The 21,732-nt window shown below is 39.4% G+C and overlaps 1 protein-coding gene across 1 annotated transcript in view; it reads right to left on the bottom strand.

Moving 5' to 3' along the window:
- Positions 1-21,732, bottom strand: part of bbx (bobby sox) — a 98,882-nt gene that overhangs the window by 40,390 nt on the left and 36,760 nt on the right. The window contains exon 3 of the mRNA XM_067155391.2: positions 9,343-9,569. Coding sequence (XP_067011492.2) covers positions 9,343-9,569 — 227 coding nt within the window. The remainder of the gene's footprint in view (positions 1-9,342; positions 9,570-21,732) is intronic.

The raw sequence follows: 21,732 nt of genomic DNA, 5'->3' as shown, positions 1-21,732 counted from the left end.
TAACCCTCTTGCACTCAAGTCAGGGGTTTGATCAAATGAGCTTCAGTCAATTTTTGTGATAATGCAATCAAAGTAACATAAACAATCAAATACATATTAGCATGAAAGAAATATCACTATTATGTAAAACTAAGAGCATTTCAGGAATAAATATGCTTCGGATGTATAATTATCAGTAACACTGAAAAAAATTACTAATTTAAAAAAAAATACATTTTGAAATTCAAAAATGGTTTTCAATGGCAGTCCAGCGTACCTCCTTTGAAGAAGCAGAGAATATTTTGAATGAAGACCTTCAGAAGCTGGATGTTTATTTCAGAAAGTGGCGTCTTCGACCAAGTCCTTCCAAATCTGAGGTAACCACTAGCAGGCAAAATACCAACCTAGAATGGTGTTCGGGAACCAATATTTGAAGTACTTAGGAGTGATACTGGACAGAGCACCAACTTATAGCCATCATATTGAAAAAACGGCTGCAAAACTAAAACGCTGTAATAACCTACTCAGTAGGTTAGCCGGAACATCATGGGGTGCTGATGCCAACACTCTCAGGACTACTGCTTTGGCTGCTGTATACCCTCCAGCTGAATACTGTGCAGGAATATGGTTGAACAGCTCCCACTGCCAACTGATATTATACTCCGCCAGACAATGAGGATAATCTCTGGCACTCTTCACTCCACTCCATCTCAGTGGCTACCTGTGCTGAGTAATATTGTTCCCCCTCACGTCAGGAGACAACAAGCTCTTGTCCATTTGTGGCGTAGAACAATGAAGAACGACGTTCTCCTAATCCACCAAGACGTCAACCAAATCACTAAAACCAAGTCGAAATCATGAAAACCAGCGTACAGGACGGCTATACAACTTACTTCAACTCGGTTTGACCCCCAAAATATATGGAAGGATGAGTGGTCTAAATCTCCACCTCATGGTCTGATTGAAATAGATGACCCTACCATAAAACTAACTGGATTTCATCTCCCTTGGGCTATCGGTCACAACTGAACAGAATTTGATGTAGCACTGCCCAAACCAGGGCTGGATAGACTCGCCTCGTTGTGAATGTGGATATGTAGTGCAAACCATCAAGCATATCGTACAGATGTGCCCTCTACATTTGTATCCTGGGTCCTTGGAAGATCTTCATGCAGCCAATCCAGACAAAATTGAATGGATTCAATATCTACCAATCTATATTTAAAGTTATTTTCCTTTTGATCCTAATGCTGTAAATTGTATATATTGCACATATTCTTTTATTTTACTGTCTTGTATGCTTCATATGATGATGATGATGATGATGATGATGATGATGATGATGATGATGATGATGATGATGATGATAATAATAATAATAATAATAATAATAATAATAATCAACACTTTTTAATAACTATTCATATCAATGATGGAATTCTCCCATTGGCTTCCTTTTAGCTACTATTGGGTTTACCCAGCACCGATGTCTTTTGCTATTTTTCCTCTGACGCCTCGTCAGGTAGGGACTCTCCAGAATGTAAACTAAATCCTCCTCATCCATCTCACAGAATATTTAATACATTTAATAACTTAACAACGTCTACTATGGAAACACACAGACCTGTATGGAGTACAGATGCCAACTGACAGCTGCGCGTCGCCTGCAGTGGATGACCCCAGTCAAGTGCATTCGCATGAATCAAAATCACCTGTAGTCGCCTCATCTGGTAATCGCGTGTAGTCACTTCCAGTGGCTGAGCAGCCTTATGCTCAACCTTCAAGCTACTAGAAAAATTGATCTAAAGGCTAGCAAGTGAGATGTCCTATCTAACAGAAAGAAGAAATAATTTTCCAATTTCTTATTGATAGAAAAGTTGGTGTTTCAGAAACAGCTGACTGATCAATTGTGAATAGTCTATATCCACATAAAGCGAAAGAATTGGCAAAAAACATCAACGTTCGTGGAATTTAAACCCTCAGTAGACGGAAATCTTTCATAACACAAAGAAAAATTGTTTGAAGTTGGGAATCAGAAATGAAATTCTATTGTGACTTAACACACAAATCACAATGCATGGTACTTCAAGCAAAAAAAGTCATACATAAAAGTTGATGTATAAACTCCTAAAAACCCTATAGTGCAAATATACTCTAAATCTAATCAATCGCATGCTTTTAGATACAATAATTCAAGCAGTTAGGAACAATACTCTCAGAAAACCAAGAAGACTAAACAACGGACTCCAAGGTTCGATATTAGCCCCTCTGTTATTCAGGGTTTATCTTGCAGACATCTCAGAAACTGTCTATGCAAATGATCTCTCTGCATAGCCACCCAACACACAAAACTGAACAACCATGAGGACATTATAACAAAAGATATCTGCTTACTGATGATTTCTTTAAAAAGCAACACTTTACGCCTAGCACAACCAAAAGAGAAACATCTTTCATTCATCTGAGTAACATACTGGTCCAGACCACCTTGAAAGCGACGACCTTCTGACAGCATCAACAATGACTGCAACAATTAGATATCCTAGTTTAGATGACATTTTTCATTGGTTAATTGGGGTGTAAATGTAGAGTAGCCTCCCTGTGGTGCACCCTGGGCATCGAGACATAGTCACGGCTAAACAGTTGGACCAACGGCTCATCTTGAGGATATCCCAGCAATTTAGAGAATACACTAATGAAACCAGCATCAAACAGTTCTTTTCAGAACCTACCAACAAAGGACCTACAACGTCTCAATACTACAACTAAATATGGAAGGTACAAGCAACTACCTTGTAAGAATGCTTAATGACAATCAAGTGGACACAGTTCTGATTCAAGAAAGACACTGTGAAGACTAAAGTCAACTTCCGTCCAGATGTAAGTTACCAGAGTTCAGCCTTGATGCAGCTACCTTTCATAAAAGCTAAGGTTCCACAATGTACATCAGAAATTACATTGAACAAGTAGATATTCTTGCTATCACCGCAGACATCATCTTCACGATCAAAATTAAAACTGCAGGCTTAGAAATAATGAACATCTATAAGCCTCCGCTGCAGCCTTGGACTAATAAAGCTTTCCACAGCATACATCATACAACAGTCATCCTACGAGATTTCAACTCCAGGAGCACCACCTACGCTTACAGAGACAGTAACGCGGATGGCCACAGTTTATTACAATGGGCTGAGACTGACGATGTGTTCCTTATTCATGATGCCAAAGAAAAAAGGGCTCCTTCCATTCAAGTAGATGGAACCACGATTACAGTCCAGATCTCTGCTTTGTCTGAAACCTAAAGCAGGAATGTTCTAAACAATTTCCCTCTTAACCAATACTTGTTAAAATTTGGCACTGAAAGTCCCTGTTATAAGATCAATTCCCTGTGCCCCGTGGAACTTTACAAAGCCTAAATGAGAAGACTTCACAAAGGAGATGGAACATAATATTTTCAATGGATTCCTCCAGAGATAGAAAATTAGAACCAGTTTGTAGCACTTGTTTATGGCATGGCAAAGCAGCACATCCCTACAGGATTTTGAAAGGAATATGTTCTGGCTGGAACCACACATATGATAAGTTATATGCAGAATACCAGCTCATTAATGAAGGTTGCTGATAAATTATTGCACAGCTTAGATACAGCCAGAAAAGAGAAATGGAATTCACTGACTGCTAGGATGAACTTGCAACATTCCGGCAGAATGGCACAAACACTTCTAAGGTAATTGGGTGGTAGTTATCCAAAACGTACAAGTAAGATCTCAAAAGTAAAACCAAAATATGTTGCAAGTAGGATTGTCAGATTAAGTAGAAAGCCAGGAAGAAAACAGGAAAATCCAAAATAAGCTGAAGAGCAGACTATCCAAGGTTGAACCAATTTCTTGTTTTTGGATGAATTCTCTATTGCAGAAATCTCAGCTGCTTTGAAACAAAGCAAGACTGGAAAAACAATGGGGTCAGATGGCCTGTACACAGAGTTTCTGAATCCTTGTGGTTCATGAATTCAACAGGCTTGTCAAATTTTCAGTGACATCTGAGAAGTGGTAAGTTCCTGCATTGAAGGGAACAAAGATGGTGGCTATACTAAAACCTAGAAAGAGTGGTAACAATGCTGAGGACTACAGAACAATTACTGTGTTAAGCATCTGCTATAAAGTGCTACAGAATAATCTACAACATAATTTCAGCTACAGTCTGAGAATATATACCAGACGAACAGGCAGGATCTATGCCCAATCGAAACTGCTGCAACCAGGTGATGGCACTAACCACTATGTTGAAAGGGGTTTTCAGAACAAAGAGAAGACCATAGCTGTGTTCTGAGACATAACATCAGCATATGACACAGTCTGGTGACAGGGAATAATAATTCTAAAACTTCTCAATTTTTCTTTTCTACAATTTCTTTTACATCGCGCCAACACAGATAGGTCTTATGGCAACAATAGTGTAGGAAAGGGCTTAGGAGTGGGAAGGAAGCAGCTATGGCCTTAAATAAGGTACAGCCTCAGCATTTGCCTGGTGTGAAAGTGGGAAATCATTGAAAACAATCTTCAGGGCTGTCAACCATTGGGTTTGAACCCACTATATCATGAACGCATGCTCACAGCTGCACGACCCTAACCACATTGTCAACTCACTCGGTAATTTCTCAAAATAATTCCTTGCAAGACCCTTGCATCTTTACTCAATAACATGCTGTGCAACAGACTTCCAGAAGTCCATCCCAACAGAAGTATAAGCAAACGTTACAGACTAAATGATGGTTTATTACAGGTTCAGTTCATGCTCCACTTCTTTTTAGCCCTTACACTCCAGACTTAACCAGCTACAGTCTCTAGAAATGGGACTAAAAGTAGACACACTGTGATCTTTCAGATGAGTTGGACTAGAAATGGCTGAGAGTTTGAAAAAAATGGTAGACAAGTTGATTATTCGTTAGGCAATGTCTATTTCTGGTTAATTTTGAGCAAGTTTCGATTGTATAAAGGAGCTGAATTACGAGTAGTCATTCATCATCATCGTCATCATCATCAGTTAACCATCCCGAGTTTCCCAGGTGCGGTGCAGAATTAGTCATTAGCAGCATAATTTAATATATGAATTTTGAGATGTCGAGATATTCCCTGTACAATTTTAACGTGGAAGAAGCCGTAGACTGAGAGGCAGTCTTCTTTTTGAGATCATCTGGTTAGGAGCATCTCAATGTGTGCAGTTACTTTTGATCTCATCCAAATCAGGAATGTCTTAATATAAAGACGCAGAATTGTCTATTGTTGCTTACCTTGTGGGCCAAGGTATGTGATGGTTGTACTGTCTGAAAGAACCAATGGATCACCATCATAAATAATACTGTGGGGTGAAAATTAAACAACATTTAATTGGAAATAATAATATTGTCTATGTGTATGCATATGCTCATTAGTGAAGCTATCAATATTTTCTGATCAAAAAGACAAGTGTTACCGAGTATAAGTAAATGTGAATTTTGCCAAAATGCGTTCAGTGGTATTAACGTCATGCCATTTACAGGTGCGTCAACATGAGGAAAGATGTACGAATGAATAATGATGTGCAACTAAATGTCCATGGAATTTTGGGGTTACGATGAGTATCTGCACAGGCCAACATATACCGAGAGGTTGGGGTGAAGACAACAAATGATGTGTAGGCTATAGTTTTTCTTTCCTATTATTATTATTATTATTATTATTATTATTAAAAAGCCGGTGCTGACAGGTGTGAAAACTACCGCACCATTAGTTTAGTATCTCGTGCCTGCAAAATTTTAACACGTATTATTTACAGAAGAATGGAAAAACAAGTTGAAGCTGAGTTGGGAGAAGATCAATTTGGCTTCAGAAGAAATGTAGGAACACGTGAAGCAATCCTGACTTTACGTCTGATCTTAGAGGATCGAATCAAGAAGGACAAGCCCACGTACATGGCATTTGTAGATCTACAAAAGGCATTCGATAATGTTGATTGGACCAAGCTATTTGTGAGTCTGAAGATGGTAAGGATCAGATACCGAGAACGAAGAATTATCTACAATCTGTATAAAAATCAGTCATCAGTGATAAGACAATTAAAAATAGGAGAGGATTTCTACCAATCAATACTTATTTATTGTATATATTAAATTACAGGACCGGTTTCGACCTCATATTCAAGGTCATCTTCAGCTGAACCATACATACATATTTATATAATGAAGCTTTGATTAAGATTATAGATTATAGATTATAGATTACGATCAGTGATAAGAATCGAGGGCTTTGAAAAAGAAGCAGCAATCCAGAAAGGAGTGAGGCAAGGCTGTAGTTTGTCCCCTCTCCTTTTCAATGTTTACATAGAACAGGCAGTAAAGGAAATAAAAGAGAAATTTGGAAAGGGAATCACAGTCCAAGGAGAGGAAATCAAAACCTTGAGATTTGCCGATGATACTGTTATTTTATCTGAGACTGCAGAAGATCTCGAGAAGTTGCTGAATGGTACGGATGAAGTCTTGGGTAAGGAGTACAAGATTAAAATAAATAAGTCCAAAACAAAAGTAATGGAGTGCAGTCGAACGCAGGCAGGTGATGCAGGAAATATTAGATTAGGAAATGAAGTCTTAAAGGAAGTAGATGAATATTGTTACTTGGGTAGTAAAATAATTAACGATGGCAGAAGTAAGGAGGACATAAAATGCAGACTAGCACAAGCAAGGAAGAACTTTCTTCAGAAACGAAATTTGCTCACTTCAAACATTGATATCGGAATTAGAAAGATGTTTTTGAAGACTTTCGTGTGGAGCGTGGCATTGTATGGAAGTGAAACATGGACGATAACTAGCTCAGAAAGAAAGAGAATAGAAGCTTTTGAAATGTGGTGTTACAGAAGAATGCTGAAGTTGAGATGGATAGATCGAATCACGAATGAAGAGATACTGAATCGAATTGGTGAGAGGAGATTGATTTGGCTAAATTTGATGAGAAGAAGAGATAGAATGATAGGACACATCTTAAGACACCCAGGACTTGTTCAGTTGGTTTTTGAAGGAAGTGTAGGTGGTAAGAACGGTAGGGGTAGACCAAGGTATGAATATGACAAGCAGATTAGAGCAGATGTAGGATGCAATAGTCACGTAGAAATGAAAAAGCACAGGATAGGGTGGCATGGACGGCTGCATCAAACCAGTCTATGGACTGATGACTCAATGACTCAAACAACAACAACAACATTATTATTATTATTATTATTATTATTATTATTATTTAGATTGTTTCGTTTCCTCTTTGTGTTTATTTTAAAGTCCTATTTCCATGTTAACTTTTGAATTCAGTTAGGAAATTTGTGTGTGAACGAACTTGAGGGAGTAGTTTTCCCGAGGTAGGGTCTTTAAGTTATTAATGGGAATTAACATGAATATTCAAAGTATATCTCCTCGTGATAGAAAAGTTTAAATTGAAACTAATGGGGGTCAATTAGATCCTCTAAATCATTTGTAAGGACTGTGATGTTGAATGATTATCTGATAGTTTTTAACTTGGTATCATACCATATACACATGCGGGCGTTAAATGTAGTGTTTTTATGAATACTGGTGGAACTTTGTTAGGTTCTTTAGTAGTAGTGGTTTAATGTCGCAGTAACGCATAGAAGGTTTCCGATGATACAAGGATGGAAATGAGCTAAGATTGGAAAAGTAGCGGCCGTGGCTTTTTATTAAGGTACAGCCCCAGCATTTACCTACTGTAAAAATGGGCAACCACAGAATACCATCTCCAGGACTGCCGACAGTGGGATTCAAACCCACCATTTTCCGAATGCGAGCTCACAGCTACGCGACCCTAACCATATGGCCACCTCGGTCGGTCAACAAATTTCATTTGTCGAAAATAAATAATATTTTGTTAGACCGGTGGATCGATCTGTTGACTAAAATTAAAACTATTGCTTGAAGTTACCATCATGATCATCTACTGCCATTTAGTAGTCCTATATAAACAACCGATGGAAGTAAATATAACAAAGCAGATTTATTGGCGCCGTGAATGTTCTCACTGTAACCTCTCGTGCTGACAAATCGGTGCACCGAGTGCAAGTGGGTTAATGCATGTTATCTTGAATGCTGGATAGATTGAAGGCTGACCAACTGCTTGGCCACCACATTCTCCTGATTTAAACCCAGTAGACTTCTTTCTGTAGGGGTACTTTAAGTATTTGGTGTTTATGATTGCTGTGGATGATGCAGCAACTGTAAGTACTCAGAGTGTGGCTACATCTCAGATAGACCGAGCTCGATAGTTGCAGTGGCTTAAGTGCGGCCAGTATCCAGAATTCGGGAGATAGTGGGTTAGAATCCCAATGTCGGCAGCCCTGAAGATGGTTTTCCGTGCTTTCCCATTTTCACACCAGGCAAATGCTGGGGCTGTACCTTAATTAAGGCCACGGCCGCTTCTTTCCCATTCCTAGGCCTTTCCCATCCCATTGTCGCCATAACACCTATCTGTGTCGGTGCAACGTAAAGCAAAAAAAAATAAAAAATCATCTCAGACAGTACACACTACACCACACAGTTTAAAGTGCCTGAACTCAATGTGAAGATGGGCAGAGGCTTATATTCAGGCCGGAAGCAGACATTGTGAACAATTCATGGCATGTCAACAGTGTGTACCAACAGGTGTTAAGGATGTATTCATGGCAACATAATTCACGACAAGTAAACGAAAGGGCACCAAGATGTATTGGATTATAACAACTCAGCAATAATGCATTTCCAGACTCATGTTTTTATTATAAACTCTTTTGTTGGTCTCTCTATACGAAAAATCAATTCCTGAAGTTGTTTTATCTAGGGGTTTTGTTACATCTTGCATTTACAGAAATACGTGTACCAGTCATTGTCAGTTTCATGCTGAACTAGGTTTAACATACTTTTATACATTATACAGCATGAGATGAGATTGCTTTCCCTACAAGTTTGAAACCTCAGACTGCTGATGTCTTTATGAAGTCTGTTCAAAATAGAGATCATTTCGTGACACATAATTCACATCGTTTAGAAACTGGTTCACAGATATTTTATTACACTCTAAATTGTCAATACGGGCCCGTGATGAAATTTATTACATGGTTCACAGATGGTTGGAACATGTGTGACATAAATCTTCTCAAACAACAGTTGGGTCAGCAGTTGAAAGCGATTTGTGGGGAAGATGACTTCATCCCGCACTGTATTTAATACAACATGTTAAAGGTTGCACAAAACAAAATTGAGGAATAATACAATTTCTTTATATTAGGGGTAGAGTGCCTCCTGTTACATGTCATGCAGCCCAACAAAAATGGGTAAAACTTTGTAAAACTTACCTCTGGAGACTGGCCAGTGTCATTCTTTTCTGCTGGTAAATGATACCGAGGCGGCTGAACATTACCATCCAATAAACCCATTGTTTCTTGGAGGTATCTCTTTTTGGGCGGCTTTGGTATGGTAGGCGAGGTTGGCAGGCTCAATGCAGTAGGTGTGCTGGGCGCTGATGATGATGAATTGGGCTGTGATGCTAGCAAACTGCTTAGACCACCCATCTGGCTCTCATCTAAGCAAGAGAGTAAATTATAAGTAAAATTAGTAAAATGAATACCTAAGATAAGAGACAGAGAGAGGAGTTTATCAATCGATCAATCAATCAATCAATCAATCAATCAATCAATCAATCAATCAATCAATCAATCAATTGGCACATGCCCAGTAATAATATAAATTTAAGAGAAAGAAGTTAGCTGTAAATACTAGAATTAAAAATTAATTTATAGAAAGATGGGAATAGGAAAAGGCACAAACAATGGGATAAGCATGATGACAGGCAAGTGTAGGAAGAGAGAGCACAAAAGAGGAGATAAGGACAAACAGGAAAGCAAAAAATGACAAGGACAATCTCCACATATTCATACAATGAAAATCCTCAGCCTGTTTCCAGTCATTCGACCAGGGTCAGGAATGGAATTAATGAAGACCCAATCTAGCAGCGAGGATAGGAATTGTGCCGGCAGCTGAAGCCTGTCGTGCTCCTCTGGGGCAATGATTAATGACTAACAGATGAAATCTATAATAATAAAAGGAAGTGTTTGTCTGTCTGTGCACGATGCCCAGCAAAATATACAGCATACAGAGATCTGAAATTTTGAACACAGGTAGATGGAAGGTGGGTCCAAATGCACCCCAAAGCGGAATTTTCATTTTCACTTTCGTTGGTGAGTTATGAACAAAAAACCAACGGAAAACGTGTATTGGGATATGACAATCCAACGTGCTGTCACCAAGATTATATGTATAGAGTCACTGTCGCTAGGCAACGTGCATAAGGTAGATAGAGAACACAATTCAAGGAGCCATTTTACTCCCATGGCGTAGGAAGCGGATTTTGATCTTATATGGTGTGAGGGCATATGACGCTGTTGATGGCGATTCGTCCGTCAGATGGAGACGTAAAGTCTTGAGCTATTTGAGAGGAGTGGGCTATGTGCCGGCACCGGGTTTCATCCTCTTCATTCTTACTATCATATATCACGTCATTCATTTCATCTCATTAACTCATCTGAAAGATATCCAGTCGTAAAAACTCGCTACGAAGATTCAAATCACTTCATACCCAAGCCACGTAGAGAAAGGGAACAAGGGTTGGACATGTATACATTTAGAGGAAATATATAGGACACAAGACAGACGATAAGAATAAAAAAGGAATAATACATATATCAGTCAAGATGCCATTTTAAGTCCGTGGAATGGGAAGCCATTTTCCTTCGGTCCATGATGTCTGTCTGTGTGCATGTGTGCGATGCCCAGCCAAATCTATGGAAAACAAAGATCTGAAATGTTTGTCATAGGTGGGCACATGTTTTCACCCAAGACGCATGGCTGTGTCTAAGAGCAATTCTTCCACCAAGACACGAAGCTGTCAACATCATCAATAAGCAACACTCACAAGAATTATCCGATTACCATGTTTTCTTTCAACTAACTCAATCTCATGTTTTATTATTTCATTTAGAGAAAACATAGGCTATAGTAAAGAAGATTAGATTATAATAAACACGCACAGATCTGAAATTTTTAACATTCGTGGCCACAGCATTTCACCAATTACGCATGGCTATGTCAAAGAGCAATTCTTGCTTAAAGAAGTGAAGCTGCCAACGTCATCAACAAGGAACTTTTACAAAAATTACCTGATGTTCTGGAAAAAAAAAAAAAAAAAAATGGTGTATGGCTTTTAGTGCCGGGAGTGTCCGAGGACATGTTTGGCTCGCCAGGTGCAGGTCTTTTGATGAGACTCCCGCAGGCGACCTGCGTGTCCTGATGAGGATGAAATGATGATGGAGATGACACATACACCCAGCTCCTGTGCCGACGAAATTAACCAATGATGGTTAAAATTCCCGACCCTGCCGGAAATCGAACCCGGGACCCCTGTGACCAAAGGCCAGCACTATAACCATTTACCCATGGAGACGGACACTTGATGTTCTGCAAATTTACACGTCTTTCGACTACACAGCAGAGCTTTTAGAAGACTTGGAGTTACCTGGAGTACCCTCGAACATCTTAGAGCAGACGATTGAGCCACCAATTATCCTTCTTAAGAATAAGAATCCTGCCCTCTGCAATGAACACGACTCTGAAACTGATGACTAAATATTATTGAAGCCATTCTCATGATTGGGCATGCCGTGAGCGAAGTAATATTCACACCTCGGATTCAAATAACTTCCTTGGATATACAGTTTAAGTTTAGATATCTGCAGTTCCCCGTTTGTTTCAGTTTTGCTATAAACATCAACAAGGCACAAGAACAATCTCTTAAAGTTATAGGACTCCATCTTCGAAAAGGCTGCTTCTCCCATTGTCAACTGTACGTGGTTTGTTCAAGAGTTGGAAAGGCAAACACACTATATATCTTAGCTCCATTTGGAAGGACAATGGGTCGTATTCATGAACGAGACTTGGACTTCGACTTACGTAAGATCGCTTAGCTGAGTTTCTTGGAAGTCTGTTTCATAGATGCAACTTTTACAAAGTAGACTCTGGCGTAACTAGACTTTGGTAAGTTATGATGTGAAGAATTAGATATGAAGTTGGCAATGAAAACAATGGAAGAGCAGTGTAGCATCTCCTGTCACTCAATATTATTTCTTAATAAAGAGGCAGAGAAAAAAGAAATTCATCTGTTTACTGCATTACAGATTGCATTGGACTCTAAACTCAATCCAATCCAGTTAATACAGTTTAATTTGTATTTCTCGACGATGGATGGAAAGAAAAGATTGCTGCCTTCAGCAACTATGAAAGGGAGGTGTTACTGGAACTAGTGAAAAAGAAGAAGGATATAATTGAAAACAAAATCAATCAATTTCATCTCATGGTTGACTATGCCCTGACAATTGAAACTGAAAATCCCTTTCCTATTATGGAAAACCTCAGCATGGTTGCCACCTGGACTTATTATTGGTACATGGGTGCAATCAATAGCTCCAACCACTCCACAGAATCGGGATCTTTCATACACACGTCGCGCATTATTTCGACATTCAGCTTCTTTTGGGAACGAAAGAAACTGGTCTCTTTCGGGCAGTCATGATCGATATTCTTCTGATTATTCTACATAATGAGGGCTGGCTTACTCCTCGTAAATCAGCGGAATCAATTTGGAAGTTACCTGAAAACCATGGAAGTGTGAAAGGCTATTGCAGTTACCATAAGAATACATTAATCTGTACTGATCATCCCTTAACCTAATTAGACAACACGATGAGTAGAAAGTGCAAAAACTTTGCGCTATGTAACAATTTTACTCTTACCTCTAGCATAATATTTTAACGACCAGGCGAGTTCTCTGTGCGGTTAGGGGCACGCGGCTGTGATCTTGCATCCGGGAGATAGTGGGTTTGAACCCCACTGTCGGCAGCCCTGAAGTTGGTTTCCCATTTTCAAACCAGGCAAATGCTGGGGGGCTGTACCTTTAATTAAGGCCACGGCTGGTTCCTTCCCATTCCTTGGTCTTTCCTATCCCATCGTCGCCGTAAGACCTATTTGTGTCGATGTGATGTAAAGCAAATAGAAAAAAATCTTAACGAAATTAGCAACTGTATTATTGGAGGTGTGGGTGATCATCGATTATTATATTTCTGTAATTCATCTTCAAATATCGTTAGTAAATCTAATACTGTACGTTTGTCAAATCTATATCGTTTTCTGAACTTATTTTCTGTATAAAATTCAACTGGGTTCCGTGCATCTCTTATAACACGCCGAGGATTAGGCACAACGAACTGAATAATTTCCTGGATCTCTTCAATTTCGTCTACAAAATTAACTACACCAACAATATCTGCCATTTTATTATTTTTCTGATCTCAGAGTCTACTTAAGTACAGAACATCGACGACTTGGAGGTAAAGTCGCCATCTAAGTTTACTTACCTCCAAGTAGCGATTATGAATACGACCCTAATATAGTTCAACCGGAAGCTCTACAAGGAAAACTTTTTAAAAATTATATAAAACAGCTGAATTAATAAACGCGGGCAAAGCCACGGGTACATGCTAGTGAAATGATATTGGAGTGTGTTGCTGGAATGAAAGATAACAGGGAAAACTGGAGTACCTGGAGGAAAACCTGTCCCAGGTCCGCTTTGTCACATGGAGTCACCGGGATATGAACCACGGAACCCAGCAGTGAGAGAGCCAGCGCGCGGCCACCTGAGCCACGGAGGCTCACATATTCAGACAATGTGTGTGTCCCATCCATTTCAGTTCTACATCCACTTCTTCTTGCCCCTGATAAGCTTGTTTTTGCTATCCAACTTCTTCAGGAGGGTGAGCATCAACACTCACTGAGGAGCCATATTGACAGATCTTAAATCTTGATGTGGAAAGTGTACAGTAATAAGAGAGCCACACAAACACAGCAGAAATGAGCTTGTCCAAAGATGTATCAAAGAAGACTATATAAATAATCTACTAGGAACTTTGAAGACTACTGTAACAGCTGAATCCCGATCTGTGATGGAGGACGACTAAAATCAAATATGGGCAGCAGAAATTAAATTTCTGAGAAGAATGTTCAAAAATATAAGTAGAGAGATTAAGAATGAAAACACATAGGAAGAAATAAAGTAGCAGTCAAATGACATGGAGGATAAAATGTAGTAGAATTCTTTTACATGGTCGGTAGTGATGCTTGAGAGTAGACAACATAAGCTGAGCTTTCCAAAAAGTAAATATCTTATTTGAATTGTGTATACCAGCGAAATGCATGCGCAGCAATCAGTATAGTGAAGCCCAACCTAGCAAACAGAGGTTTTTTCTCACCTAGGAGCCAGAGTAAACTGAGAGACCTTCAGCCTTACATGGTCACCATTGATATATGCAACTACGAGGGGTGTTCAATATATAATGCAACACGTTATTTCTCGGCCAATTATAGTTTTTAAAAATTTGAATTTTATTTAGGACATCTTTGAATATTCCCATTTTGTCTCAGAGTTTCATTAATTTCTGATAGGTGGCAGTACTATAACTAGCCTTCAAAATGACATCTGTAACAGAAGTGCGTACCAAACAGAGAGCAGTTATTGAGTTTCTTTTGGTGAAAAAGAAAACACAGATATTCATAAGTGCTTGCAGAATATCTACGGAGACCGGGCAGTGGACAAAAGCACAGCGAGTATTCTCCACGACAATGCACAAGTCTGCGCACCTGACAGGAGCTCACAAAACTTCAGTGGACAGTTCTTCTTCATCCACCCTACAGCCCAGATCTTGCATCTTCTGACTTCCCATTTGTTTGGCCAAAGGAAGGATACACTCTACGGGAAGCACTGTGTGGATGATGGAGAAGTTATCGATGTAGCATGATGTTGGCTCCGACCTTGATCAGTCGAGTGGTACCATGCAGGCATACAGGCCCTCACATTACGGTGACATAAGACCGTATCAATGAACAGAAATTATGTTGAAAAATAGAGTATTGCAGCAAAAGGATTGGTGAATAACGTGACATATTTGAATTCTCAATAAAACCAGCCTGCTTTTAGGAAAAAAATATACTGAACTCCCTTCGTGTAAATTTTCTGTCCACACCTTAGTACAGAATTTTTATGCTGTATTTCCCCAGCGAGTTTTGCTCTCCAGAGTAATGTTTTAATTGCTATTTCACATGAGGCATGTCAACATCATCATTATATGGAGCAGTTTCCAACCACAGGCTAGGTCTGCTTGGAATATAAGCCTCTCTATCGTTTCCTGTCCGTCCACCACTTCTCTTCTGTCACTGTCGCCCAGTCTCTCCTCTTGCCTCTATGCACTTCGTTACAACTTTAAGCCATCTGTCCTTCGGTTTTCCTCTAGGTTTCTCTCCCTTCAACTCCATTTCTGACAACTTTCTTGGCATCCCGTCTTCTCTCATTCTCTTAACATGTCCATACCACTGCAGCCCTAATTTTTCGAGCTTTTCCTACAGGGGTACCTCATTTACCATTTTCAAAACTCTCATTTCTTATTCTGTCTATTCTTGTTAAACCTATGACATCTTTGAAACTTCATTTCCACTGTTTAGAATTCTACTTTTATCCCTATCCATCACCCACATTTCTGATCCATATGTTAAAATTGGCAAAAAATAAGTCTTGTAGATAATTCCTTTACATCTCTCTGGTACATCCCTGTCCCATTTCAGACCTCCCATACCCTTAACCCTTAGCACTCACGTGGCAGGCCATGTCCAACAACGAGAATATCCTGCACAGATCCTGTCGGGAAATGCCCGACATGATTTTCTTCCCTATATAACTCCTTTGTCGGGTTACGCATGCATGAATTACGGGTACAGTCAGCTGCTGCCATCTTTCTCGACGACAATGTATTGCTTAATCTCTTTGAAATCAAGCTCTATAGGCATTCTTTAAAGAACACGCAAGTTTGTAAACAAACATTGTTTAGCAATATGGCTTCGTTCAAACAGCATGAGAAGGAAATAGCCAGACTTTCAGATGAAAGTGACGTTGATTTCAGCGATAGTAAGAGTGATTTTCAATTAAGTGGTGAGGAAGATATTGCGGAACTAGATTGCGTTGGTGAGTTGAGTGATGAAGATCCTAATAATGAAAATATGCTAAATGGCAACTCTGGTACCTCTACTGATGGCTGGAGAGAATACCGTGACACGGACTTGGACTTCAAAAGAACCCCATTCACAGGTATGTCAGGTCATAAGCCACCGCAAGGGACTAAACCTAAGAGTGAACTTGACTTTTTCCAATTATTCATGGCTGACGCGTTGTCGGAAATTGTGCACGAGACTAACCGGTATGCCAGTGTAAGCATTCAAAAGGTTACGCCCCTCAGATGCGAGTCTATTTGGAGGTCATGGAATGTTGATGATGATGATGCTTGTTGTTTTAAGGGGCCTAACATCGAAGGTCATCGGCCCCCAGGTGGATAGATGCTACTCTTCCTGAATTCAAAGCATTTTTAGACGTAATAATAAGTATGGCAATGAACAGTAAGCCTGAATTATGACGCAAGACAGTGTTTTTGTGCAATACTTGTAGAAAAAAAAAGCCTGAACTACATCCTGGCGAGTGCTTTGAGAAGTTCCACACAAATACAGATAAAAAGTGACAGATAATTTCAGCCTTTAAAATGCTGAACATTAATAATAGAATTTATTGCAGCCAATGGCCATATGTTACAATAAATAAGGAATAAACAACTAGTCGCATAATTCTTTCAAAGATTTCCTCTTCGGGCACTTATCGAGATGGTAGCGATCACAAGTATTATCGCAGAGAGAGCATACACAGTTCCACGGTAGGTGCATGAAACTTGGTTGTGCGGCAAACTTTATGGTGAAAACCATGTACCGCAAATCTAGTAACAAGCTGACGTAACTCGTACTTGGAAACTGACCATTCTCTGCTAATCATAGCGTCAGTAGAGTAAAAGTCACTCCGAATCTCTGCTTTTTTTCGATAATGCTCTTGCAGTAGTTCCTGATAAGGCGTCGTTGAAGGTAGTATCAGGCTGAATCTCAGGTCTTCCAAGAACATTGGTTCTCGACATAATTCATAGACCAGTCTGGATGGTGTCCACTTAGAAACACAAAGCACCCTTTTCAGAAAAGTAGCCTTAAGCTTCTCGATATTTTTCAAATTTGATTTAGTGAGATGTTCCCATATTAAATGAAGTCCATAAGAGATTATTGGTTTTACTTTCATCTAAAATAATGCTAGTGCAGTTTTCAGAGATAATTTTTGCAGGTGCTGAATATCATGAATAGCAAGAATCGCTGCCGACAACCTCTCCTTAACATGGCATTTGATTGGGTAAACAGAAGGTTACTCATAGATAAGCTGGAGAAGTTAATCGGAACATCTAATGTCACGATGGCATTGGGTCGTCAGATTGGATGCCACAGACTATACGAGTTCTTCAAGGTGATCCACTTAGCCCTATATTATTTAACGCTTTCACCTCTGATGTAGTGTCAGAGATAAAGGAAAATACAGACACAGAAATGTACCTGTATGCTGATGACATGGCAATTGCGGCTGAAGACATAACAGAACTACAACGTGCGATGAACTTGCTAGTGGACTGGGCAAACAGGAATGAAATGAAAATAAATGAGGAGAAGACTGAACTAGTCGTATTCAGGAAAGGAGGTAAACTAAAGGAAACAGAGCACATATGGTGTAATAACGTCTGCTTTCGCAGAGTTAGCAGTTTCAGATACCTAGGTGTAACCTTGCAGACCACATGCAGCAGTTTCAGGATCCATATAAGAGCTAGAATTATTACAGCTCTGAAAGCGATGAATGACATTGAGAATATCACACAAATTGCAGTGGATACAGCCATGGTGCTTTTTCGAGTAAAAGTGCTACCAGTGTTAACCTATGGGCTTGAGATCATAGGGGAATTTCTGAGTTTGAAGTAATTAGAAGACCTGGAAAAGATAAAATCCAGATATCTGAAGCGAGTCCTCAGTGTTTCAAAGACTACAAGATCTCGACTTATATATGAACTCGCGAGAGAAACTTTCCTGATTGAGGACCTGAGATACAATCTTGTTTTACCAGGAGGCGCAGCATACGATAACCTGTTGCATAAACTTAAAGATAAAAAGAGGGACATTTGGGAAGACTTCTACTCAACGGAGGCCATGACGAATCGGAAATGGATGGAAACGGGCTACCAATTGAGACACATAGTTACGAGATTGGCTGTGCACTGATTCCATTTCAAGATGTGTAAAAACAAAGTTTTTCACGAACCGAACATAAACTGTGTGTGTAGGCTATGTGACCAAGTATGTGAAAGATATCATATCCAGAAGTGTTCCTCGAGGTCCTGCTCGATTAGTGAATTTATTAAGGACTAACACTTATGCAGAGTGCATTAGACGCCACGCTGTCTTATCTAATTGTGAACCTCTATGCACATTGTGCGCAATAAAATTTATTATTATTATTATTATTATTATTATTGAAAGTTGTTCCGTGAGTGTGAAACGTTATACCTAGATATTTAAATTTGTTTCCTGTTTCCAGCTCTTCACCATCATACGTAATGGTCTCGGACTCACTGCGTCTCCCACCTCATTTGAATGTCTTCATTACTGTTTTCTTTTTGTTTATATTCAATTTGTTGATTCGAGCCCAAACTAGTAGCTTGTCGAAGGCTTCCTGAGGTGCATCTCTAGAAGCTGAAGCGAGGACCATATCATCAGCATAGATGTAGGTTTGTACTCCATTCGTTTTGATTGATTTCATCACATCATGGGTCACAATGTTGAATAATATAGGACTCAAGGGATCCCCTTGTAATACCCCAATTGTCTGATCGATTCCTGTAGATATGGATATAGAGTTGTTAATTTGAAGTCTGTTTTCTGCCAAAATGTTATTAATTATACGAACTAAAGGGTTGTTCTCACCCAATAAATTTGTTAATTTATCCATCAGTTTTACTCGGTTAATTGAGTTAAAAGCCTTACTGTAGTCCACAAACACCGTAATCAACTTCCCTCTTTTAAACCGGAGAGCCTTGTGAATATCATTTTGTAAACACTGAATTGCATGAATAGTCGATCGACCTTTTCTGAAGCCAAATTGCTCCTCAGGAAGAAAACTTTCTACTAGAGATTTTAGCCTTCCTGTTATAAGTTTGATTAACAGTTTCAAAAGAGTACATTTCAAGGCGATACCCCTGTAAGCATCAGGATCCCAAGGATCCCCTTTCCCTTTGTACAAGAGCTTTAGAGTAGAGGTTCTTCAATGATCCGGAATGCAACCCTGTCGTAGGCATTCATTGAACAGAAGTGTCCACGATTCCAGAAGAACAGGAGCCGCACTCTTTATGTGTTCATTGAAAATGTTATCTGGTCCGCAAGCTTTCTTCATATTCAACTTGTCGATTATATCTTTTACTTCGTCTTGTGTGAACAGAAGTGAGTTATCAAATTCCAATATCTTGTCAAATCTCTTAGCAGGTCTTGTATCGTTAGGTCGGAGGATCATGGAGAAGTGTTCAACCCTGATTTCCATTGGAATGTCTCGAGAGAATTTCGGTATTCTTGGTCTGAGTACACTGTATGGTTGACTTTTAGCGTTTTCAATTTGTTCCTTACCTATTTTCTCATAGTACTTTGCCTTTTTGAGTTTAATGAGATTCTTATATTCCTTTCATCTCTCAGCATAATCATGAAGAGTAACATCTGTTGGGGAATATCTAACAACATGAAGCTAGTGTAAGACCTCCTGTCGAGTTCTATAGCAGTTAGTATCGAACCATGGCTTTGCCTTCCTGTCAGCTTTAACTATCATCGTTGCATTGTGAATAATAGTCTCCATTTCTTTTGTCACTATATTAATGTGACCATCTCATAATAGATTGTTAATTGAAATGATGCGTTCTTTATCTGAAGTCATGAGGTCCGTGTCCAATACTCTGCATCTGGAGGTTATCTTACGAGGGGTAATATGTTTCTGATTAAGTAGGAAGGTCGTTGCTACTGGTAGATGATTCCTCTCAATTCTGTTGAGGATCGTCTGGTTGACAGACTGAACAGAGTGTAGGTTAGACAACACCAGATCTATTGTGCTGCTTCCATTGGGACAGATATAAGTTTTCTCTTGTTGTTTGTTTATTAATGTCAAACCTTCTGCTTGTAAGAAGTCAAGCACCATTTCCGATTTGTGGGGCATAACATCTATGCGACAGTTAAGATCTCCTGCAACAATTACCAATTACCTGAATATTGTACTATACATGTATTATATTTATTTTGTGTTTGCTTTACTTGATTTTTATAAATATGCTGTCCATATGTTTGTGCTCTCCCTTATCTCTCTGCAAGCAGATTCTTAAATGGAACTGGAGAGGCGGGAGTGTTCAGAAAAAAAGGAGGACTAAAGGTGCGTTTTCCAAGATGCGACTGTAGCTGGGGTCGCCATGTACGCTGGGGAGAGCAGCTGCAAGCAACAGGCACGTGGGGTGTTTTCTTAGACACGACTCCAGCCGCCAGTCCAGTCTGTCAGAAATGGATGAGAGCATGGACGATTTTGTTAGTGGCAGGGCTTTCCTTGACATTTTAATGGAAGAAGAAGACGACGATGAAATACTGTTAATGTGGTATCTTGGCATGAAAAGAAGGAAAGTCAACAGTATATTTGCATCGCACTATGAGGAAGGATGCTATAACATTTTAATTAACAGGCATCTTTTAAGTGATGAGACAAAGTTCAGGGAGTATTTCAGACTGAGTGTTAGCCAGTTTAGTTATATTCTCCAACTTTTAAAAAAAGTGAAATTTTGAAAACCCTGTGCAATCGGTACAAGAAGCCCATCAGCCCAGCTGAGAAACTTGCACTCTCTCTCGCGTATGGACATTTTAATCTTATTTTAATAGTTGTCAGCTCAGCTGAATATATATATATATTTTTTTTTTCAGTAAGACATAACGATCAGTACATTATGGTCGTAACAGACAAGAAACTTCAACTGCAGGTGCTTTAAATCGCACGCACATTTATGTTCGGAAACTAAGTGGCAAAGAGCTATATCATGCAAGTGACTGAACACTACCTCCACTTTTCGTTCCTTCAACATCGTACCCAAAGTCAGTAATTAACTAGTACACAACAGATACTTATATCAGCTGTTGCAGCGACTGCGGCCGCCAGCACTGCTCACTGCACCAGTGTGGCGGCTGAAGCCGCAATCACCGTGAGTAGCGGACCAAACTTAAACTGCGCATGCGCGGAAGTGGAGACTTCTGTCGCTGTTGCAGCTACAATCGCACCTTGGAAAACTCACCTTAAGGGTTAAAAAATTCATTTGCACCTGTTCCTCTTTCATTGATTTCCATCCTGTTTCCTCCATTTTCTTTAATTACACTTCCCAGGTATTTAAAGCTTTCAATTCTTTTCAACTGCTCCCCTCCTAATGTAATGCCATTATACGCTCCGTTCTTGTTTCGTGCCGTTACCAGCACTTCACTCTTTTGGGCTGAGAACTTCATTCCATAAGATAACACAACTTTCTCCCATACATTTAGCTGTTTCTTACACTTCACTCTCACTGTTTCCCCATATTAGTAAATCATCTGCAAACAACAATGCTTTTATTATTTTCTCCCCAATGGTCTGTGCTACCTTCTGTATCATATCATCCATCACCACTATCAACAGTAGAGGT

The sequence above is a fragment of the Anabrus simplex genome, chromosome 11 (assembly GCF_040414725.1).
Source record: "Anabrus simplex isolate iqAnaSimp1 chromosome 11, ASM4041472v1, whole genome shotgun sequence".
Classification (NCBI taxonomy): Eukaryota; Metazoa; Arthropoda; class Insecta; order Orthoptera; family Tettigoniidae; genus Anabrus; species Anabrus simplex.
Note: the sequence above shows the minus strand (reverse complement) of the source record. Positions and strands in the feature narration are given on the sequence as shown.